General features: G+C 33.5%; 4 protein-coding genes and 1 non-coding gene across 7 annotated transcripts; 3 read left to right on the top strand and 2 right to left on the bottom strand.

The window, feature by feature from the left end:
* Positions 1-20: 20 nt before the first annotated feature.
* LOC117932168 (RING-H2 finger protein ATL38-like) lies at positions 21-2906 on the bottom strand. Its single transcript, XM_034853267.1, has 3 exons — positions 2081-2906; positions 1303-1400; positions 21-744 (listed from the first exon to the last, which is right to left on the bottom strand). Exons 1-3 carry the CDS (start codon positions 2234-2236, stop codon positions 393-395), a joined length of 606 nt encoding a protein of 201 aa, XP_034709158.1. The 5' UTR covers positions 2237-2906; the 3' UTR covers positions 21-392.
* A 4385-nt stretch (positions 2907-7291) lies between these two features.
* Positions 7292-7933, bottom strand: LOC117932629 (xyloglucan endotransglucosylase/hydrolase protein 19-like). Its single transcript, XM_034853908.1, has one exon. It carries the CDS (start codon positions 7931-7933, stop codon positions 7292-7294), a length of 642 nt encoding a protein of 213 aa, XP_034709799.1.
* Positions 7934-10120: 2187 nt separating this feature from the next.
* On the top strand, positions 10121-10936 carry LOC117932628 (ethylene-responsive transcription factor ERF027-like). Its single transcript, XM_034853907.1, has one exon. It carries the CDS (start codon positions 10121-10123, stop codon positions 10934-10936), a length of 816 nt encoding a protein of 271 aa, XP_034709798.1.
* Positions 10937-16802: 5866 nt separating this feature from the next.
* On the top strand, positions 16803-22497 carry LOC117932306 (serine/arginine-rich splicing factor RS41-like). Of its 3 annotated transcripts, none has more exons than XM_034853494.1 (6): positions 16803-16904; positions 19040-19182; positions 20795-20907; positions 21183-21418; positions 21735-22001; positions 22150-22497. In XM_034853494.1, the coding sequence occupies exons 2-6, from the start codon at positions 19077-19079 to the stop codon at positions 22184-22186; spliced, it is 759 nt and encodes a 252-aa protein (XP_034709385.1). In that variant the 5' UTR covers positions 16803-16904; positions 19040-19076; the 3' UTR covers positions 22187-22497. The 3 variants fall into 3 exon arrangements, with proteins under 3 accessions (XP_034709385.1, XP_034709387.1, XP_034709386.1); XM_034853496.1 differs by lacking the exon at positions 16803-16904 and adding an exon at positions 20340-20582 and having other exon boundaries at positions 19099-19182; XM_034853495.1 differs by lacking the exon at positions 16803-16904 and adding an exon at positions 19673-20582 and having other exon boundaries at positions 19115-19182.
* On the top strand, positions 18591-18664 carry TRNAV-CAC. Its single transcript has one exon. It is a non-coding gene; the product is annotated as a tRNA-Val (tRNA).
* Positions 22498-24368: the final 1871 nt, after the last annotated feature.

Here is a 24368-nt window from a genome sequence, read left to right as displayed (position 1 = left end):
CTCAGAAACTATACAAGTAATTTTGGAAACAGTCTGAAACCATTTACAGTATTCAGGAACATTAAAATACAGGACTAAACTAGCTAAATGCAGCAGCAAAATGTCAATTATAATTTAAGTTTCTATTTGAAAGATTTCAGAATTCTGAGAACTTTGTCAGAGTGATTCAGAAGCATCTCTAATCACTAGCATACAACAAAGGAAAATCTAGGGTGCAAATAAGGTAGAAGAATCCCATTTTCTACACCTTGAGGACTCAGAATCCCATTTTTAACCTTTCGCATTGATCGCCGATGGATCATGACTCACTCATTACATATTCGCTTGAAGCATTGCTCTCAAGAAGCAAAGGCATATAAGCCCTCTGGAACAGGTCAATTTCTTTGCCTTGATCATCGTCTTGCTCCTTCTTCTCCAGATTGTGCAGGCTCTGGATATCCAGGTATGGATTCATGGTGCACTTGGTTAGTTCCATTCTCCACTGAACGCTCAGGCCCAGGAAGCAGCCACTGATGAGAACGATCTACAGAAATCTCAGGACTGTCAACAGATTGGGCCGTGTCAAATGCTTCTGGCCTCACGTGTTTTGTTTCAAAAGAGTCTTGTAACGAGAGCCGGCAGACTGGACAAGTAGACTGTTTTCTTAGCCATACATCAATGCAAGAGAGATGAAAGTTGTGTCCACATTTGGGCATGATTCTCAATACCTCTTTCTCTTGATACTCACCCAAACATATTGAACACCTGCAGGAGTAAAAGGACAACCAAATCACATCCAAGTCCAACAAGACCTTAGAAATCGTGTTAATTTTAACTAGGGATCAAATGGACAAAAAGAAAACACCAAACATCTCAATTGGGTTTCACCAATTAAATTGCCATCCATTAAACCGAGATCCAATGAATGAATAATCACAAGCAATAAATTATACCAATTCAGTTGACATTCATTAATCTTCAATCCAGGAAACAAAACAGATTTAGGACGGCACTTGCATGAGAACACAGATGTACACAAGATGACAAAACAATAACAACAAATACCAATCTGATAAAGATTTGTGAATTGCACAACTCAAATTCAAGGCAATGCCCAAAGGCAGGTACCTCAAACCTGCCCTTTTTATGGGGTTTGATCCCTGGGCATAAATCTCTGAAGCTGATGAACTCCAAAACCTAATAAAACCCCATGTTACTCTAAGTCCCAGACTTCCAAAAGCTGAGAGGACAATGTGTTACATTAAGTTATTAACAGAGATTCAAAGCTTCTTCAATCGTTAGTAAAAAGGAGGCTACACTTACTGTGCATCTTCCACAGAACTAAAAGCCTCCCGGTTGAACTTCATTGTTGGGATTGCAGCAACCATAACAGGTTCAAGGCCACTAATCCGATGCTCTGGCTGCCAGAAAAACAAGAACATTCAATTCCAAAGCTCAAAATTTGTTATAGATAAAGCAAAATATCTGCAGCAGGAAGGAAGATTGCAGATGCAATTCAAAAAGAAGATTATCTTATGAAGCCACCCATCATAAATCATGATGCGAAGAACAACCCCATATCGATATTAATGGTGAAGAGGAACTAAACCTCTACAAATTGGATTAGACATGGGCACATCTTCACAGATTTTGTAGTTTTATTCTCTTTTGTGCAGTTGCATTGTGAGTGTGTTTCACAACAATGCCTTACCATTAAAATTTTCTAATTCATTTCTACCCCATCAAAGCAATTTGAACTACAGCCTCCCACAACTAAATCCAGGAACAATAACAATTGACATGAAATCCAGAAGAAAGGTGTGGTCAATCATATTATAAGTCTACAAAAGAAAGAAACACACCATGCCTGAACCAAGTGAAAACTTTCACCAAAGCTACCAAGAAATAATTGAGGAGCATGCTTAAATTTCAATCCTTGAAATAGACCCGCAAAGTTAGAGAATTACAGGATCATTTGGGAACTTCCATCAAACACAGCTCCCCATGGGATAAACCAGAGATCCAACAATTGTCAGAATCAACCCAGATCAGCTATTCTTACCAAAGAAGAGAACACCCAGTACAGAGAATGGAATAATACCTGTTCAAGATCGATCCTAGAGTCAATTTCGAACATCTGCCGCGACTCGACCCCTCGGAGCCTCCCACATATCAATCTTGTGCATACAAACACAATAAAAGTGGCACTCATCCCAAACCCAATAACAGTAGTAATCAAATTCATCCCACCCAACATCTCCAACCCCAGTTCCCACTCCTCAAAGCCTATTCACAAAACCAAGAAACACCCAGGAGTCTAAATCTATAAATCTACAAAGAATATGAAAGTAAAAACAAAGAAAACAGTAACTGCAACACAAGGTAGATCGAGAAATGGGGAGCTGGTTCTTCAAAAAGCGAGAACACCCACAGCTGCCGCAACAACAACAAACAGCAAAAGTAAAAAAAAAAAAAAAAAAATCAAAGAAAAGAAACAAAACCCAGATCAAGTTTGTTGAAGAAATGGGAACTGAGAATTCCCAGATTCAGGAAAACCAATCAAAACCCAAAATTCACAAACTACCCATCTGGAATCCTAATCGCTTTGGGTGGACTCAAAGTTATTACTGGAGGGGCCATGAACGGATGGTGTGGATCAAGGAAGGAGACAGTTCGTTTTCTTGCTCTTTGGAAGGGTATTCGCGGGGTCCACAGGAGAAGGGACCCACAAAAATTGTGGGGTTCTGATCAGACGGTTGACAGGGGGTGTGGGTTTTGGCGGCAAAAGGGGTTCAACGGTAAAAAAAAAAGTGGATTTTGTAGGATTGTGGATTGTTGAGGATGATGACGCTGATGTTTTCCGGGTGCCGAGAATCTTTCTCTCTTTTTCTCAGAGAGAGATGCGGGTTTGCTTTTGCATCTCCTAGTCTCATTCTTCTCAACCTTACTGCTTCTGGATAAGACTCAGTCCTCTCTCTGTGTCTCATCTTCAATTATTGACTTTGTTTATTGAAGTGAGTGAGTTTTCTCCGTTTGTGGTTTTGGTCTAAATTGTACTTGATGGCTCTTCAGATACTTTTGACTTCCTTTACAAGAAAAGAAAATGAAAGGAAATTTTCTACTAGATTTCTTTTGGCAACTCCAAATATGAAATATTAATTTTTTTTTTTTTAAATATGAATGCTGCTCTTGTTTGAAAACCTCAAATAAGTCAAAATAAGAATTTATGATTTTCTTCCCTTTTGATAGAAAAGCCTGAAGCACCTTGATGGGTTTATCAACTTCCTCCATTTTTCTGTGAAATAAATACATTTTGAATTAAATAATGTTTAATTTGTTAATGATTCTAATAATTTTTAATATATATATATATTAAAATTAAAAATATAAAAATTAATCTCAAGATTTCCCAAACTAAAATTGATTCTAAATAATAATTTGAGTTTTTCTTTTCCTTAAAATTTTAATTTTTCTGAATTTTCTCAAATTTAATAGTTGGATTCATTAATGAGTTAGTAATTTTTAAAAATGATTTGGAATAAAATAAATAAATATCAAATTTTTTTGAACCAAAGCTATGAGGGTTATGTCAAATTTTCTACTATATATATATATATATATTTGAATTTTTCAAACTAACTTCAAATTAAATAAAATTTGATGTGTTGAATTCTTTAGCAACCCTAATAATTTTTAAAAATAATTTGAAACTTAGAATTATGTCGTCAATACCATAATTTGCTAGATAGAGTGGTCCAAAAGATGTATTTTTAATGAAAATTTTGTTTTATTTATATATTTTAAAGATAAATTATAATTATTTTAAATAAGATATTGTTAATTTTCATTTTCTAAAACATTATTATTTATCTTTAATAAAAATAAAAATTTATTATTTTATTAAAATATTAATATGCATACTTTATAATTTTTATTAAAATATTATTACTTAGGATTTATGTTGTTTCACCAATGTCACTATTTTTAAATTTTATTATTATATTAATTATTTAAAAATATTCTCCTAGTTTGTATTTAGTTTTTTATTATTTAATTTATTTTAAATTAAATAAGAATTTTGTGTAAAATTTTAAAATATTATAATTCATTCGTAATTCTAAAAAAACTTACCATTTATTTTTATTAAATAATATGATTTTAATATTTATTGAAGAATTTGATAAATTGAGAAATGTTTGGGTTTATTAAGTATCTGGAAAGGGTATTTTTGGAATTAAAGGTAAATCACTGTTGCAAGAGAAATTATTTCAAGCAGGAAAAATGGTGGAAAATTTTGAAAAATGGCTTTTGTTCAAGTTCAACAGAGAATATGGCAAGAAAATGTGAGGAGTGGGGCATGGTTCAAGGGGCTTGAAGACATTGTTTTCCCCTCTTTTTTTTTTCACTTTTTCATTTATTTTCTAGAAAATAGTGTTTTTTAAGTTATTTTTAAAAAATTGTATTAGAAAATAATTATACAAATATAAAAAATAATCAAAAATAAAATTTTTTTTTTAAGAAATATTTAAAAATATTAAAACAAGTTGACAATATTTTAAATCCCCAGACATACTTTTGATAGGAAAACAATTTTTGAAAAATATTCCCTAGCATCCCTTAATTTCCTTTGCCAGCTAAAAGGAAGAATTCTTGCATCTGTGACAGAGTACTTGTTCCATCATTAATATTCTTGTCTCAGTATCAATCTTTCTCTTCATTTTTGGTAAACCCCACCTCCTTTTCTTCTCCCTTTCTTGGAATATTTTGTGGAAAAGGAAAGAGAAAAAAAAGAAAGGGGAAAAGCCTTTTGTTTTGGGTATAAAGGCTCTCAACCATCTTCCAATTTACAAGACCAGAGTCTAGAGAAGAATCCATGGTGGAGCCAGTTTCTGAAGTATGATATAGCATTTGCCCTATTGGCAGTGAGAAGAACAACACAGAACCTGATAAAACAAGTGTCTCATAAATAATCCATGAAGGCTTGAGAATAAGCCCAAATCCAAGTTTCAAACCCTGCTTGGAAGATAAATCAATCTAATATTCTTGAAAAACACTTCAGTTATGACATATGAGCACCCCTTGAATCGCTTGAAATAGTAGAGAGAAAGAAGCTAAAACAACCTCAATCCATTTGATTTCCATGGAAATATAAGAACAGAAATCTAAATTCAAAATCTTTTAGAACCCTTCCTGTTTTCCTACACCTCCTCAACAGTCATATTGTAAGATTTTTAGTGCATTGAGACAACAGAACATTCAGAGACTCACCAGCATTCCAGCATGTTTACTGGTTCCCTTGGCTACGACGCCATGAGGATTTTCATCTTTGATCCAATCAACTAATTCATTTTGTTAATTGAATATAAGTAAATCCAAGTGAAAAGGGTACTAATAATTTCCTTCATTTCAAGAAAACATGGCAAACATTTGAAAGCATACCAAGTTTGATAGTATGAAATAAAGCAGGTGGTAGCCGAGATCTGATTAGATTTTACATTTAGTTTAGGTTGCTAGGTAATCAAACAAACTAACACAAAAATAGTCTACGTCTTTTGATATATATAAAACAGGAAAAAAAAAAAACCAAGTAACCATTAGTCAATCAGGGCTATCTTGATGATTCTAAAAGAAGTTAGATCCAAACAAGCAAAGCTATCTCTATGATTCAAACAAGCATAGCTCCCTCTATGACTCCCTTTATTTTTCCCTTTCTTGAAAAGAGAGGAAATAATATTAAAGAAAAGGAGATAAAGCAATGTACATCCTAGCTGAAGTATGGACACTAGCATTATCGATCAAAATCCATGTAAGCTTAGAAGGGAACTCACTATATAAAAAAAAATCTCAGAAGTTTTATAACAGTGAAATGTGATACAAGTTAAAAAGCACCATGTATTTTGTAGTGAAGGTTATAGATTTTGGTTTTTGGTTTAAACTTCTGGTCGCCTATGATTCGAACATAAGGTATATTGTAGCCAAAGTTACAAATTTTACAACTTCGTCTTATATAAGTTTAGAAACCAACAAAAGTTACAAGCTAACTTGTAGAAAAATAAACCTAAATATGTATACAAGTGCTGTTCACCAAAGCCTAGATGATGAAGAAATTTGATTATACTTACTCCATAATGATCCAAAAGGCATGTTTGCAAATAAGAATTCAGGGCCCTTGACAACTTCAACCTAGTCAAAACAAGATGGAACCACCAACTGATTTGTCCTACTTTACAATCCTTTATTCTTTCCATACCAATCACATTGATCCGAGATATTCCAAATAAAATTTATAATACTTTGGATTATAATATAATTTCCAAAAAGAGCCTTTCCATATTTTTTAGTAATTATAAATTGATAATCAATTCGATAAGCATAGGATCAGAATAGATGCTACGAAAGGAATATTTATAGCCTCACCAGGTGAATTAATTCTACAAAAAGATAAGTGGGTGGATCAACAAAGCTGGCCAACCAATAAGAGCTTGGCCTGCCCTCCTGGTGAATTCCTGACAACAATATCTACCTGAAACAAACTGCCTCAAAACCAAAACTATGATTAGAAAATTTCTCAAAACACGATCATTAATTTCCCAAGTTATTCGGGATACAAGGTATGTAGTGTTGTTTTGTTATTTCCATAGGAAATCAATATCAAAGCAGCCACATCTAATACATGTTAGGAAATGCCACCAAACCACTTAGTAGGACGAATGATCCATTCACTTTTTGCTTCTTATAAATGAATTAAACCTCAATACTTTGACACATGTTGGTGAATCAAATTCAATTCTGCTCTCAAGATCAACACAGAACTACGCATCCATCTTTCCAATGTTAGGTTCCCTTTTAGTACTTAACCAACTAAATGCAAAGGTCAAAAGAAAGCAATGGAACACCAATTCTTTATCACAACATCTATTCTATTATTTCTCTTTCTTCACTTTCCTTACCTTCATCATTGGGAACCACCATATGGAATACAATTTCTTATAGATTAGTTTATCAAAGAAACAATAGAAAAGCACACACACCAAGCTACAAAATTTCAACAGAATTGAGAAGTACAATTAAAGGCATTTAGATAATTCTCACCAAACATTTGATTTGAGTACAAGAAATGGACATTTTATTCAATCAAGTGGCAAACAAAACAACAAAAACCAACCAAACCCAGAAAATCCAAACCAACCAACAACATTCCACTGGAAGATAATCCAATTATTAGAGAACAGAATCTCAACAAGGGAAAAGGAAAAGACAAGTGATTCTGCCAAATTCTCGCATACCCACCTCACCAAATCAAGAAACCATGTCACAAATCGCCAGCTTCCTCCACAGCAGTTCCAACTGGTACATTTACATTCTTGTAGAGGCAAATATAGGGTGCATCACACCCCACATAAGGCCCAGTCCACCTCCCTTCATCAATGTAGCTAGCATCCCAAACTGAGGCATACAGAAACATGGGTTTCCGTGGAAACCCTTCTCCATCAGCGCTCACCACCGACCTAATTACTTTCCCATCAATCAACCATTGGATCAAATCTGGACCCCACTTGATGACATACTCGTGAAACCCATCAGAACAGTCGAAACCCAGATCGTGTATAGCTTCTCTGTTTCCAGTCCCCGCAGTGTAGTAATTTGTCTGCACGATTCGCTTGTCTTTGCCCAAGAATTCGAAGTCAATTTCGTCTTGGGACTTGTCGCCTTCGAGAGAGGACAGATAGATGTTGAAGTTGAGGCCGCTGGTGTTGCCTTTGGGGCACTGGATGAGGGAGCTAAAGGTGCCGTATTGGAAACGGGTGGTGGAGCGCCACCGCGAGCCGCCGCGGTGGTCAAAGGTGAGGGTGATGGTGGAGGATTCCGGGGAATGGGTGCATGATTCGGGACAGTAGTCGACGGCAATGAACTTTAGGGGTTGGGCCTCGTGGTGGAGAGAAGGATCCGCCATTGGAGTTGCAGAGAGTGGGAGGACGGATTATTTTGGTCAACGAAACGTGGAAAGACTCTCAGATCAGATGACGTTGATTCACATCTTGTTTTCTGATTGGTTTTTCAATTAATCATAGGACCGTCGATCCACATCTTGCTTCCTGATTGGTTTTCTTAATTGATTAATTGTGGTATGATTAAAGTAAATGCAAATGGATGTTCCGTCAAAAACAAGAAAGATGTCTTTTCCAATATAACATGAAGAAATATCAAATATAATAAGCTCCTTAATATTAGGAAATTTTCATAATTTTTTTAAAATTTAAAATTACATATTTAACTTTAATAAAATTTTAAAAATCATTTTTATTTAAATCTAAAAAATTAAATAATTATTAACTAGGATTTGATATATGCTTCTTTTAAAAACTTTTTTTTTTTTTTCTACAATTCCATAGTCCCCGATCAAGATGGGATGTAAATTGTAGTTTGCAATGGAATCCGGGAAGGGCTAAGGACTTGAGTTCTTCTTAGACGATTGGACTAAATGGGCTTCTAATTCCCACCCAAAGGACAAACAAAGGCCCATGGACTTCCAGTAGAGGCCCATATTATTGGGCTTTGGATTTACTGGGCATGTTTCGTGTAAATCGAGGAAAACAGACGAAGCATCTTTGACCACTAAACAAGCACGAGAGGATGATTATTCAATGGCATATGTTATAAAATAGGAGCATAAAAGACTGCTGACTGGTAAGGGAGCCAAGCAACATTGACTCATTTGAAGTTCTTGGAATTTCTGAGGTTGGTGACCGAGTCGCCTCACCTCAATAACAACGATTTCCGGTATCGAAAAGCTTCATCTGCAACCCAACATTAGTAAATGGACAAGGGAATAGAATAGCTATGCGAATGAGGAGGGTCAACTACAAGGCAAAATGAGCAGAATCCTAGAGCGTTTGCAAGCTACATATGAAACAAACACATTGTTTTTCTACACCCCATTGGCCCCCCACCTGTTGTCAATCTCTATTTTACCATTAATCTTAGGCCAGAGGCCGAGTAATAGACATGTGCCGCGTGCAATTCCACAATGTGTTTTGAGCCCAAAATCCCTACCAGGAGACGACAAATCTCTCATTTCCACACCTAGAGGAATGGAAGTGCTGGGAATCTTCAAGGCCGCAGTTCATCGACTATGGTCCTAATCCAAGGGCCACCTTAACGATTGGACTGGAAGTTTTCTCCCTAAACTACCCTCGAGTTATCAACTAACCCTATGAGAAATATTGTAGAATGTGTTCACTTACAGTGGCAGGTTGGTCTCCGCAATGCAACCAACACAAAGGACACGGTACGGAGCTTGAGCCCACAAATCATTCTTTCTCCAATTGCTAAACTCCAATAGCTACCTCTGCGTCACTACCAATTAAACTAACTTTCCCGCCGGATTTAAAATTCGGATCCAACGTTCCATATCCGCTCTTCATTCACAAGCAGACAAACTTGAACCGCCTTTCCTTTGTCGCCTCCTTGCTGTTACTTTCCCCACTTAAGCCGTCTGGCTTGGGATGAAGTCACAACTTTGGAGCTGACTGGCTGTGGCATTAGCTTCCAAGGAATCGCTTTAGATAAGCTTGGGTTACTTCTGAAACTTCACCTGTGTCAAACTCATGCATAAATGACATTTTTATAACCCAACATATTTGGTATAAATTTTTGGTACAGATTTTCTGATAAGTAGAATTCAAGCCATTGAAATTTGCCCATGAGATTTTAAGTCTTTTCTTGTTTTTTTCTTTTTCTTTTCTTCTTCTTCTGTTTCTTTTTTTTTCTTTTTTTCTTTTTTTTGTTAATGGTCAGTTTTACATGCATTTTCTGTTTATTACTGAGCAGAATAATTACCTTTACATTTCACTAGCTGATAAGGAAATCAAGCCTAGCTGAGGGGGTTAGCAAGGACATCACGCATCAGAATGAAGGTAGAAAATTTAATAGGAAAAAAACAAACAAATAATGGAGAAGAGATATACCTTATATTCATTAATTAAACTTGGAATCATTCTATTTATAGTGCCAGATCAGTACCACCAATGCTTATCTGTGCATCACATGCAGTCATAGAATTTATTACTCCTACCGATCCTCGTTGAACCAGGAAAGCCCATCACAGCTTGACCTAGCTCTTCTTGTGACTTTGGCCGTAATGGCATCCACCAAAACTACTTCTGCAGCCACCTCTACAACCAACACCATGGCACAACCAAGCAAACCAGCGGTTCGTAGATTTGTAGGTGTTCGACAAAGACCTTCAGGAAGATGGGTTGCAGAAATTAAGGACTCGTCACAACGGGTAAGACTATGGCTAGGAACGTATGATACCCCTGAAGAAGCAGCTCGGGCTTATGACGAAGCGGCCAGAGCTCTACGAGGGGAGAATGCCAGAACCAACTTTGCGCCAGTTAATCCCAATTCATACCAATCGGGTTCCTCCCCTTCTAAGGGTGGGTTCGTGTCAGAATCTGACGAGCGGAATGGGCTCAGCTTCTCTTCCTTGAAAGCCAAACTTAGCAAGAACTTGCAAAGTATCATGGCTAGGACATCAGATAATAAATCATCTAAAAGCAGAGTAAGTGATCACTTCACTTTCGCTAGCATATTCCACTCAAGGAGTTACCATTACCAAAGCCCTGTTGACATGAAGAGTATGGAGAAGGTGGTGCAGCCAAGCATCATTGTCCCACATGTTGCAGATGAGCCCTCGTGGGAAAGCTCAAGTGTGTCAGATTGTAGCACGGAATGGGTTGGATTCCGGCAACATGGATTGGATTCTGATGGATCAGATATTGGAGAGATTTCTGCTAGCGAACAAGGGTTTGTTGATCAAATGATGGGGTGGATAGATAGTCCAGAGTTGAGCATCAGCACGAGTGAAGTCTCAAGGAGTAAGAGGTTCAAGGTCTCTTCTTCTGTGGTGGTTCCCCCAACCTTTAGTGGCTCTCCATATAATGGTGAGAACTAATGATGTGCTGTTATGGAAGTTAATAAACTTTGTGCTATGTTATTAATTAAGCTTCAGCCCAAAGGGTGTCTGAAGCCACAAGAAGTTATTGTTTTCGAGTGATGATGAAGATAAACTCCTGAAAGTATATGTACGGTGTACCACACAAAAACACAGTGGGAGATACAACAACAACAAGGTGTCCAATAAGATGATCAAGTTTGGTGCATGATGACTCTGTCAAACTTCAATAACAGTTCTTGTTCTCTCCAGTAAGCTGATGTGGATTAAAGATTTGGTTAATGCAACATGAAGACTTCTACTATGTGTGAAGTACATACCTGTTGTGTGTGAAGTACATATATTTACGTGGAATGATAGTACAAAAGTTTGGAATGCATATGATAATAAAAAGGGTGCATTTAATCGCTTCCTAGTTCATGAGAAGTTGTCCCTTGTGCATTTTTAATATGCTCACTAGTTACATTGATCTCAACAGCCTGTAGTAATCAACACTTTCTTTTACTCTAGGTAATATAGAATGAAAAGCTAGATACTTTGATATGCTTGAGATAAACATGTAATCCCTTGGAGTGAACTATAGCCATCCTCAAGATTTACTCTAATTTCACATCAGATGCTCTCTATTTTTCAGTATGCATAGGGCTTGGGACTTCTCGATTTTTCAGTTGACTCAGCCTGTAACCTCAAACAACAAAGTTCAAAGTTACGCCTTTGGATTATGTCCCCCATCATAGTCCATTGGGTTCTTCGGCAAGGTTTCTATATTTTATGGAAGAGATCACTGCCTATGTCTTGGCCTCTAGCACTAGCAGCTCTTTGCAATTTGAATAGGAAATATTCTATTGGGGTGATTTTCAGTGCACGTTCAGGACCATTGTTTTTTGCTCCTTGACCGTGTAACAACAGGAAGTTCAAGGAGTGAAATCCCGGAAAGATGATCAATTCAATAGTAGTCTCGGACAGGCGCCACCCTTGTAAGCTTAGGACGAATACTACCCAACCAAGAGGAAGAGGAAGAAGACAAGGAGTTCAAAATCAAGAGAGCAGAAACAAGATGAGAGAAAGGGACATACAAAGAAAGCAAAATACTATACTTCTTGTCACTTTGGTACATTGGATTTTTCATAAGATCCACGAGACAACCAGTCACCATCATATTTCTTTAGCGAAACTAATCAAGGGTTTGGCGTTTGTCAAAGATATTTTATTTCCTAAGAGGAATCTAGACCTGAGCAGTGAGGCATTTGTTAACATCTTCTTCAAAACACTGCAAGACACAACTAAGATGGTTGAGGTTTCAGATGAGGCATTTAGCAGGTTGAATGCCACAATAAAGTTTACTAATTCCTATTACAATTTCTGACACTTTTAGCATAATCCAAGAAAGGGAATGCAATTAGAATGCTATATTGAAAATTTAGCTGTAAGTTTGCCAACTACATAAATCAGTAGCAATCTTTTCCTAAACCACACATCCAATCGAAGTGGTGAGTTTCAATTTTCTTAGAGCAGTGAAATTAAATTATTTAAGACTTTATTGCTAACTGGGGCAGAAAACCATTTCTTCTCAGCATATTACAGCTCAATCGTTCCCAATCTCCCTATAACCTCCGTTTGGCTGCCGATAAAATTGAGGAAAATAAAATAAAATTTTTAAATATTCCGGTTGGCAGAAAACTGACCTCGATTTAGTACTAGTCCGTTTCGATAGAATGAAGACTCTTGTTTTCATGGATGCTAAACTAAAAACGTACATATTTGTAAAAGATTCAATGGTTCGATTCCTATTCTCTTCTTTTCTCGGCAACCAAACAAGTTGTAAACACCGGGACCAAAGAGGAATATTTACCTGTATTTGGGCGTAGGCATCACCACCAATAAACCCTAGATTAACCCACTTCTTTCTCCAAGGGATGGATTTTTCGTTGGGTGGCAGAAGATGTTGACCACCGAATATAGAAAACCTTTACCGTATAATAAAACGCTCCGTTTTGTGCCCATTCAGTGGAAAAGCACTTTTTGGTTCGGAGCTGTTTGTCCGTTTCGTCACTACCTTTTCTCCGTTTATGGTCGGGCCCTCTATACACGTGATGTGAAATTTTGTAAAACCCCGTTAGCCACCATCAATAATGTCATTTCTAATTAACTTCCTATAAGTAAACGATAAGCGTATATGTGATAAGGTATATTTGAACAATTTTTCGAGCATATCCCTTCGAAACTTAAATTAATTTATGAAAAAATAAAATAATAGTTTTTTAGAAAAAAATTTTTACATTGAAGAATTTGATGTCAAGTGATTTTTTATTTTGATAGAACTATAATGTTTCATATATATTTTTAATACTTTAAATGTTAATAATTAGTCTTAAATAAAGGCTTTTAAGCTTAAAGTCACATATTTATGTTCAAGATTGTTCTTAATATATGAATGTTGTTCGAATAACCCCTTTTTCGTTTGATACTTTGATGAAAAATAAATTTATACCTAGATAGATGTAGGGTCCCACCAGTTATGAGAATGATATATAACGAAATTTTATGAATACACAAGACTAAGTATTATAAAATAAAATAAAATCAAAGTCAAATTCTAATCAAACAAGTTAATTCATGTTAGGGTCAAAAGAGAATAAGGTAATATATATTCGGTCATTGACAAAATTTTGTAAAGGAAGATAAATTGTTGTACTCCGTCTAAATTCTTTGAATTAGTGAAATCAAAACTCATAATGTGAAATTAAATGTTCTAATTTGACCTATAAATACATATGTTTTTCTTTAATATAAACATTTTAGAAAAATAAGAAAAGAAGATTTTGAAAAGTTTGACTTGAAAAATAAGAGTTTATAATTGGTTATACTACTTAAACACAGTTTTTTATTTTTAAAAATAAAAAATTGTTTTTGTAATTTTTTAATGTTGTTTGGTTGTTATTCTTTGTAAACAGTTTTAAAAACAAAGTAAAAAATAATAATAACTTTTGGAATATTTATTATTTATCGATTATTTTATTAATTTAATATGTATTTTTCGTATTTAATAGTATATATTAAATCATTTCCTCGTGCACTGAGATAAGCTATAACAATATAATTATTCATGTCATGAGGTTATAATAATACCATTTAAAATATATTGTAACGGTGTGATTTGAAAGAAGAGATTATGGAATAATTTATTGTAAAAGTATTATTTAAGCCTTTTTCATTTCCAATAATTATAAGTTTTTTGGTTTTGATTTAAATTAAAAAAATTAAAAAAGAGTTTTATTGTTGAACTAAACCAAATAAAACTCATACAATCAAAATATTAAATTAAAATTCAATTAGTTTGGTTCTCAATGGAAAAAAACCAATTGATTTTAAATCTATTATTTTTGTTAAGTCAAATTCAATTAGTCTAGTTTGTAATAAAGAATAAAAATCACGGAAAAAAATGAGTTTCAACACACCCCTATAAAAATAATCATAAAATATGAATTTTTAAAAAATAATTCAAGTTTAATGTACTTATTGATTAAATGTGGTATCTAGAATATTCAAACGTAACATCTCAATAGTGTATTACTTTATACTAAAAAGCGCATGAAATGCTAATTATTTTTAAATTGTTACTTAAAATTATATTTTATAAATTGAGGTTTTTATTTTATGGTTTTTTTTTGTACTATTGTATCTAAATACACTTTTCCCAATAAACACCGATGAAATCCCTTTTATTTTATTTTAAATTCTCGTTTGGAATATTTTCATTGTCAATTTACTAATTTAATATTAATATTAAGGTGGTATTTGGAAAAGATTTTTGTTTTCTATTTTAAGAATTGAAATTAATAGGAACTCTCAAATAATTAGTGGAGACTCATATTAAAAAGATAATAATTTTTATAACCTATTTAAAAATTGAAGTATTGACAAATTATTACTAACTCAAATTTTAAAGATTCGTATAATAATTCTTAGATCCGGTTTGACAATATTTTTTAAAGTGTTTTTTATTCGAAAAACACTTAGGGGGTGTTTGGTACGTTAGAATATGGAATTAAAATGAATATTTTGTTTTTATTCATATTTCTTAATGAATATAAATGAATTTGATGATTCAATTTATAGCATTTGGATGAACTTAGGAATGCAAAATTGGAATGATTATTTGTTTTCATTCAAATGTTTGATAATAATAGGAATGAAAATGAAAAATAAATAAATTTATAATAATATCCTTCCATATAATTTAAAATAATTTTTATTTTTATTTTAAAAAATAAATTTTGAGAGCTTTTTTGTTATTAAATAATAAGACTAAAAAAAAATATATACTCAGATAAATAAAAAATTAACCATAAAAAAATCATGTAATCCTAATGTACAAATATTCAATTATTATTTTTATTAAAAATTTGAATAATTTGTCATGCTTAAGTAGTTATAAAATTATATTTTACCAAAAATATATATATATATATATATAAATATTTATTATAATATTTAAATTCTCAAAGCTAGCAAATGTTTTTCCTATTTCCAAAAGAGGAAATAAAAGAAATCTAATTTCATTCTAATTTTCAACAAGTATCATATTCGATAAAATCCATAACCTTGAAAAAATTTTAATATTGGTTTTTTTTTAATAAAAAAAATCATGGTCTTGATTTTTTTTTTTTCTAAATAGTAAATTTAAGTTATTTTATATTATCAAATGAGCTTAATGAATTCAAATCTGACTTATAAATTGAATTTGATTTATGTCTGAATAATTTTTTATTCTATTTTTGTCTTCTTAACATTTATCCAAACATGGGAACATGGAAGAAAAGGAATGAGATGTATATTCTCACTCCTCATTCTCATGTACCAAACACCCTCTTAAAGATATTTTTGAGGTGTAAAATAGGTATTTGAAAATATTTTGAAAAACACTTTTAAAATTTTAGAAAAAAAACTTGAAGTATTTTTTAAATAAGCACTTGGGAGGTGTTTTTTTTTTAAAAATATTTGAAAAATTTTCATATATTCCTAAAATATCATTTATCGGTATCATCCATTTTCGTTTCACTCTTCGTTTCCTCTTTATTATCCTCTTCCTCTTTCACTTCCTTTTCATAAAAATAAGTTTTTAAGTTTTTTTAATAATATAATTATTTATATTTTTTTTAAATAAAAGATCTTGGTTTATTATAATAATTTCCTCTTTTATTTATTAGAAATATTTTTGTAGTTATACGATATATTATAAAAAATACCATTAGAGTAATTTTTTTCAGATTATCATAAAAACATTTTTCACATAAGTTCTATAAGATAAAACATTTTCAATAAAAACCACTGTCACTAGAAGCAATGCCAAACGGGCTCTTAATGACATTAGATATATCTCTTTTGTTTCTGTTTTTCTTTTTTAAAATAATTTTATATTTTATGTAAAAGATACTTTAACACTTATTTAGACATACTTTATGCTTTTGATTTTAAAAACCATAAAATAATTTAAATAGGATTAAATGATTTAAAAATATAATTAGGTTAATATTGAAATTATTAAATAAGTGAATATGAGTAAAATTCGTATAATGCAGATTTACTTCAAAATAACCCATTTATTAAAGAGTTATGCAGTTCGATACAATTTGACCCAAACCTATTTATATTCGATCCAAATCCACACAAAACGTGTTGTGTTTCTATCACGGTAGGGAATCGGGTCAAACATTGTAGTAGGTATAAGTTATAATCCATCCTAGGTTCCTAACAACTATAACGACGCCGTTTTGACGGATCAACGTATTTATGGATCACTTGTTGCCGGTCAGTTTCACCTTTCCAACCCTCCAATTGTCCCCTAAAAACTATGGTCTCGAAACGGCGTCGTTTAGGAAGTTTGGAATCTTTGGATTTACATAGACATTGCTGATCTCCAAAACCCTCATTCCGGAGTTGGTCGTTCCGCTGGAAAGCTTCAAAGGTAACATAGCCTTCTATCCATCTGAAAATTCTCAGATCTTTTATTGTAATATTTTCTTGGTGCTATGATCTGCTGCATCCAATTCATTTTCTCATCATCTTCGCTGCAAATCTTCTAACTGATGAATACCGATGTCTTTTTTTTTTTTTTTTCCCTGATTTTTCTTACTACAGATCTGATTTTGCCTTTGAAAGCACTAATTTTGGTTCTGAAAAATCAGTTATCGAATGAATTAGTTTCTGATTCCGACACCAGTTCAATTTTTTGGTTCCTGAATCGAGAAAGTACTTGGAAAATGGCAATCAAATGGTGCTCTAATTTATTTGTGGTATTTGAGCTTTAGAGATGCTTTTCCTGCCTTTTAATGTGACATAGGTCGATGTTGTTGTAGTGTAATCAGAGCCTTAGGGGTCACTTTGTTACAGATCTGCTTCTGCTTTCTGTAAGTTTTAGGTTTGATCTTTATTATCTCTGAGAATCCATAACAGGAGATTAGGATTTATTAATTGGAGAACTATTAAATTTTAAAGTAGAAGGGAGCATGTGGTCTGCCAATGAAGTGGGAAAAAAGGAGTGGATGACTGTTGGAGTATGCTTTTACCATTTCTTCATAGTCCTTTATTTATTTTTTTAATGGGTTTCTTCATAGTCCTTTATATAGGTGTTTTTTTTGGAGGTTCTGAATCGAGTTCAACAAAACTAGATCCTGGCTTAAATAGGTAGTGTAGGATTTTCTTTGATTTTCTGCACGAAAGGAAAGCTTTGTAATGAAAACTTCACGTGTGATAATAAATTGGAAGAAAAAAGGTATTAGAAGTGGTAGGAATGAATGATTTTAGGCAGTTAATTATCACATTTCAGCTAGCTCACCAATAATTGGCTAAAAAATTCACATCTCCAGGCTTTTTTTTGTGCAAAAATATCACTTTTGTTGCTTACGTTATTTTAAATGTATTCAGAATCATATTAATGGATAGGTAATTAATTTTCAGTCATGGAACCACATTGGAGGATAACTAATTACTGAAAAGTAAATTTCTATTAATTACTACTGGATTGACTTTATGTAGTTTCCCAGTCCACACCTTATCCTGAAAATACACTAAGGTGGTGTTTGTTTTTTACTTAATTCTAAATAGAACCTTAATGCTTAATAGTGTTAAATATTAGGTTGTTTGTTTTTGTAGTATTTTATTTCTATTAAGTATTAAAAAGTAAAGAAAAACTAATATATTATTTTTTTTATTTAGAAAAAACTAAATATTTTGGCAAATTGTTTTCAGCAAAAAGCCAAAAAAACAAGCACATTCTAAAAGAAAAAAAAAAAAAAAAAAGGTAGGTATTCATGACACAAACCACTGATTTTAATAGATAATCATCAGGTGACTATAAAGATAAGAAAATACTATTATTAGAATGTGTTTGACAGTGATTCTTGGAAGCGTTTTTAGTATTTCTAACACTTGAAAATATTTACCTTTTAAGTATTAAAAATGTTAAAAGCACTTCCTAAAATCACTATCAAACGTACTTTAGTTAGATTTATGTTATTCTAGTTATTATAGGCTGAGGACAAACTCAGATAACTGTTTTCAATTTTACCAAATGTCCAGAACTTATTCCTAGTTTTGATCTCTATTTATTTGTCTTTTGAATTCTTTATTTGCTGACATGTTATCTTAACTTGTCTGGGTGGTGTAGTTGGTTATCATGCTAGTCTCACACACTGGAGGTCCCTGGTTTGAATCTGGGCTCAGACATTTGCATTAATTTTACCCATTAAAAAAAAAAAAATTGTTGACATGTTATCTTAAAATGAGTGGAGAATTTCATGACAGTTAGCTGTACCTCAAAGCGTAGAGCTCATACTGTGAGAAGGCAAATTGCTTTGCTCATTTAAAATTGGCATTTTATCCATTACATGCATATATGTTCATGTGGATGCATGATGTGTGTGCTTTCTTAAGATAGCTATTCTAAGACAGAAATAAGTAATAATTTCATGGCTCAATTTTGTTAAGCATTGACATGCCTGTTTGGTATTGATGGTTGGTTATCTTCTAATAGCCTGACTGAACACTTGTTTGACAAGTTTTTTGTCTGCCTTTTGTTTTGGTTTTGTTTTTACATTAAAGGATCAAGAGAGATTGTCTTGTTGGGAACTCAAGGAATATGAAGCCCATCTTTTGTGGCAACCTTGAGTATGATGCACGTCAGTCTGATGTTGAGCGACTGTTCAGAAGATATGGGAAGGTTGATAGGGTGGATCTGAAGTCCGGTTAGTTGTTTTGCTGCTTGAGTTAGTTTTTCCTTTTACTTTAAATCCTGTAAAAGTTTTGTTGTTTCAAATTGATAGTTGTCTTGTCCTTCATTACCATATCAGTGTCTATTGGCTACCTTTAAATCTTGGTTTTTGTCATTACTTTTGTCATTTACTGTGGTTGGATGTCGAAGCCACCTATGGCAGCAAGCTGTTACAATTAGAAGCATCAACCAGCTCTTGGTTTCGGCTAATGGTTTTAGTAATGTTCAATTTTGGATTTATGAGCGTATGGTTTCAGCATTAAGGAACAATCATGATTTTGCAGTAATGTAGAAAATCTTGGACTGGTTTGTGAATGAAGTGACGTTTTATGACACCTTATGTTGAGATACTTTGTGTTGAGAAGAACTGAACATTATTATACATGCGTATAACATGGTGGTCCCTACTAGATAGAAGTTCATAATAGAATGCAGATTATAAGATTCTGCAGTGGGTCCTACAGGGACAAAGCAATTCAACATGGGATTGATGCCCTCGTACAAATGTGGGAGCTTTCTACTTTCTCTGGTTCCTCCGTTGCATGGCTGCAACATTGTTCAGACTACACGACACAGCAATTAAAGTGCCTTCTCTTGTTGAGTCCTAATGGGGTTTCAGGATATAGCTAATAAAGGGAAAATTATCATGTACAACCATTGAAAAAACAATCTTTTTAAAACGAACTCATTGACCCTTTTTCCTATCAGTCAGACCACATGAAGATGAAAAATTCCAGTTACATTTATTTTCTTAATTTCTGTCTGTCGATCAGTGACCTTTTTGTGGTGAAAAAAATAAAATTGTTTTGCTCCTAAAACAGCATTGCAGATATGCCCTGTTGTTGTCAATGGAAGGATTAAAATGCTCATATAATTTGTGCTCTCCCTCGTGGCTGTGGATTTTGAATATACCTTGAAATTTGCATCTAATTTCATCCTTTTCAGCATGGATGTTAAGGAACATACCATCTGGCAGCCGCTATGGAGAGGTCTGAGCTAATAGTTAAAGGGGTCAACATGTTTTTTGAAATAATTAATCTTTAAATGGTTGTATCTGTCATTTTCCCTTTAAGACAACAACTCTTTTGTTGAAGCATAAAACCCCCATACTCAACAATTTCTTTGACGCAGGATTACTTGGAATGCCCATGCTCTTATTGGATGGATGGGCCCTTCTGCATTTCTTTTCTAGCATTTGCCCAGACTTCGCCTTCCTGTGTTTTTCTGGAAGAACCAATCTGATCTGCAATGGCACTACCATCCTACATTCCCTGAGACACCATTGCCTTTTCATTCCTCATGACCTTTGCTCAGTCCTCAATTTCCGACATGTTTCAACATAGAAATCAATGCTGATCTCGCAGCCAGTGGCAGGTGTTGTGTTCACTTCTTGATAGGATTTTTTTATTTTTTTTATTTTTCCTTTTAAACATTTCTTTTCCATTTTGGACCTGTCAACATTATCTTCTACCGCACAATGTCCTCAGTGAGAGAATTCTTAACTCAGCCCTTTTTTTCTCTTTAAGAAATATGTTTGTAAAACTAAAATTGTTCTTCTCTGGTTCCTTACCATTCTGGTTTTGTAGGATTTGCTTTTGTTTATATGGATGATGAACGGGATGCAGAGGATGCAATTCGAAGACTTGACAGGACAGTATTTGGCAGAAAGGGGCGTCAACTTCGTGTTGAATGGACAAAGGTGAGTTTGGGGATGATTTGCAGTGCTTTAGAGGCCACAGAAACTTTGCATATTGTCTATAACAATTATTGCATAGCTAGGCATGCACAGGCACAAGATTCAGAGCAAGACTTTCTTTTAATATTTCACTTCTAAATTCCATTTTAGCTGATGAATTTTGTTTGAACTGTAACCAAATGGATTGACTACATTTTTACATGTTATCAAAGATTCCCCTCCGTAATTTTTAATCTGATTTTTCTATTGATGTAATCCAACAAAATTCTGTCTTGCAGCAAGAACGAGGGATTAGAAGGCCTGGTGGTGCAAGAAAATCTTCAGCTAATATGAAACCCTCAAAAACCTTGTTTGTGATTAATTTTGATCCAATTCATACTCGGACCAGGGATCTGGAGAGGCACTTTGACCTATATGGGAAAATATTGAACATAAGGATCAGAAGGAATTTTGCATTCATTCAGTTTGAATCACAGGAGGATGCCACCAAAGCATTGGATGCAACAAACATGAGGTTTAATTCTCTTAATCTATTTCTACTAATTTTATTTTGGACATAACTTTTTTTAGGTTTAATTTCCTTAAGCATTGGATGCGACAAACTTCAAGAATGAACTCTCTTGCAAATACTAAACTGCGACACTAAGTTTTTTTTATTATAATCCTACTTAACAGATCAAATACAATTTCCATGTTGAAGATCTGGGCCATAGTGTTCCACTTAGTTCTTCCAACAAATCTCTGAACTTGATGAATCCTGCTTCTGCTTCCAAAAGCATGGCAAACCTGATTTATATTAACTGTGGTTTATATTTAATTCTGATGTGCAGCAAGTTCATGGATCGGGTTATTTCAGTAGAATATGCGGCTCGAGATGATGATGATGATAGAAGAAATGGGTATAGCCCTGAAAGAAGAGGACGTGACATGTCTCCTGATAGGAGAAGTCATGATCGAGGGCGATCCCCAAGTCCATACCATAGGGATAGGGCTAGCCCAGACTATGGGCATGGAGCAAACGCAAATTCCAGGTCTGAACAGCGAGGAAGCCCTAACTATGACAGAGATGAAAGCCCAGTCAATGAGAGATACCACAGGTTAATATTATGTCCAAATACAGCTCATCTTGGATTCTTGGTCGTGCTTTTGTTCATTTTTTTTTAATGTTTTGACCTTCTCATTTATCATAAGTACATTAAAATTTTACTAACTTCTCTCTTTTTTTTTTTCTATATTCTGATGCAGCCGATCACCCCCACCACGTGAAAGATCCCGATCTTGAGAAGAATCAGAAGAAGGGCTCCAGGGTGACTGATTAGTGGGACATTTCTGTCCTTAAAACTTTGTTACGGCCTCTGATTTTCAGGGCCTGGTTGTTCAACTCATATACGTGTCCTAATGACGATCATTAAGATTTTGAACTGTGACACGCTTCTGAACTTGTAGGTGTGATGTTTCTTGTTTTAGTTCTGGTTCCTTGAACTTTCATTCTCCATGTTTTGAATCCTTGAGGGTTTGAGATTTCATTATTTTAAAGTTTAAGAACAATCGTCTTAGGAGGCTCAGTGGCTGAATTGAAATTTTCTTCTACAAGGGTCTCCCTCTTTGTTGATTTGAACCCACTTTTCTTGTGGTATCCCACACGCAGCATTGGTTTGTGCTGTTACACTGTCAAAGAAGTGTTTATCTACTTCGGATAATTAGTTTGTCGTACCTCTTGAAACAGAACTGTGATTCAAAATTTGTGTATGCCGACAAAAAGGAAACATGAACGCAGAGCCACGTTATCCATGTTTTAGCAGTGAATAGGGACAATAGGGAAATAAGGGTTTGACAATAGGTTTAGACGACTGTCATTTTAAAGGGCTGCTTTCAATTACATTAAGGTTAATTTCACCTACCTTTTTTGAACATTTGAATTTACACAATAATTTTTCTGTTCCTTTTGGATTTTTGGAAAAAAACAGAGGTGTTTCATCCATGACTCAAAAAAGGTAGAGAAAGGTCAATTTTTGTTCCATTTAAAGGCGCATAGAGACAAAATGTAGCGAGAATCCAAGGGAGAAGAGAGGAAACAAGAAAAGACCAAAACGTGAAAATATCAATGAAATGATATTGAAAACCCAACGACCTTTTTGGGTTCGTATGCAGAGGCGCTGCCGACAGCCTCACAGCCTGGCTGCGTGAAGCCAAAGGCAAAAGCTTTACGCTTTAAGCTTTAAGCCTTTTAGGCTTTTAGCCTTTGGCCTTCTGCACCCCCACGCCCATGCATCTTGATTACCTCCCTTACGCCCCCATTTCAAATCCATCATTCTCAAATTATGTCGAATTTTACTAACGTGGGACAAGTCAAACCCCCTCCCAATGGCTAATGTTTGAGTTGAACTTCAACCTATGGTTTTTGTTAACACTGAAATTAGCATCACCGACGTGTTAGTTTGTACATATAAAAAGAAAAGGAGAAAAGTGGCGGGGAGTTCGAGATCCGACAAAAATAAGGCAAAAAAAAAAAAAAAAAAAAAATTGACATAATTTGATGGGTACTTAATACCAATTTCAATTATTATTTGGATTGTGAGACCCAATATGTCCCACTAATAAATTGATTCATCTCATCCATCTCCTCTCCATTCATGGGCTTTTGGGTTGGGCTCTAAATCAAAGAGGTAATTTATTTTTATTTTTTACTTTAATCCTCAATAATTACCAGCTTTGGCAACATATGCCACGTTTTTGGTGGGTAAAAAAAAATTTGACACCCCTGAATTTTGTTTGGTCTTAGAGTTAATCGATTCATTGGATTGGATTGATTTTGTGAAATTGAAAAAATATATGTTTTTATGTTTATAAACAATTATAAAATAAGAATTCTTTAAAAATAATTTAAGTTTTATATATTTGTTGATCAAAAATATTATTTAAGATGGTAAAAAGTAGTATCCGCATAAAAAATAATACAACAAAAAATATATGAAATATCTATTATTTTTAAATGATTGTTTGAAATTTGTATTTTATAAACTTGAGTTCTATTTTATGTTTTTCAAGCAAGACCTTTATGAAAATGATTAGAAACATTTTTTAGTTTCTAAAAGTGTTTTTTTTTTTAAAATAAAATTTAGATATTTAACAAAATTTAAAAACATAAAGAAATAATTTTTAAATTTATTTGATAGGTGGCTTTTAAAATTATTATGAAAGTATTTTTAAAATTTTATATTAAAATTCTAAATGTCTTTTTTGGATATATTTTTTTAAATTTTTTTTAAAAATAATAACATAAAAAATAATGATTTTATCAACTTTACAACCTCAAAATTTTAAAATTTCTATTTTTATATAAAAGTTTATGATTTTAAAAACAAAAGATATTATTGAATGTTATGAATAAAAAATCATTTTAATTATAATTATTTTAAAATGAGTTGCTTGATATTTACACTTCAACTTTTCTTTTTTTTTCT

Source organism: Vitis riparia, chromosome 15 (genome assembly GCF_004353265.1).
Source record: "Vitis riparia cultivar Riparia Gloire de Montpellier isolate 1030 chromosome 15, EGFV_Vit.rip_1.0, whole genome shotgun sequence".
In the NCBI taxonomy this organism is placed as follows: Eukaryota; Viridiplantae; Streptophyta; class Magnoliopsida; order Vitales; family Vitaceae; genus Vitis; species Vitis riparia.
The sequence above is the reverse complement of the archived record's forward strand: the minus strand, read 5'-3'. Positions and strand labels throughout refer to the sequence as shown.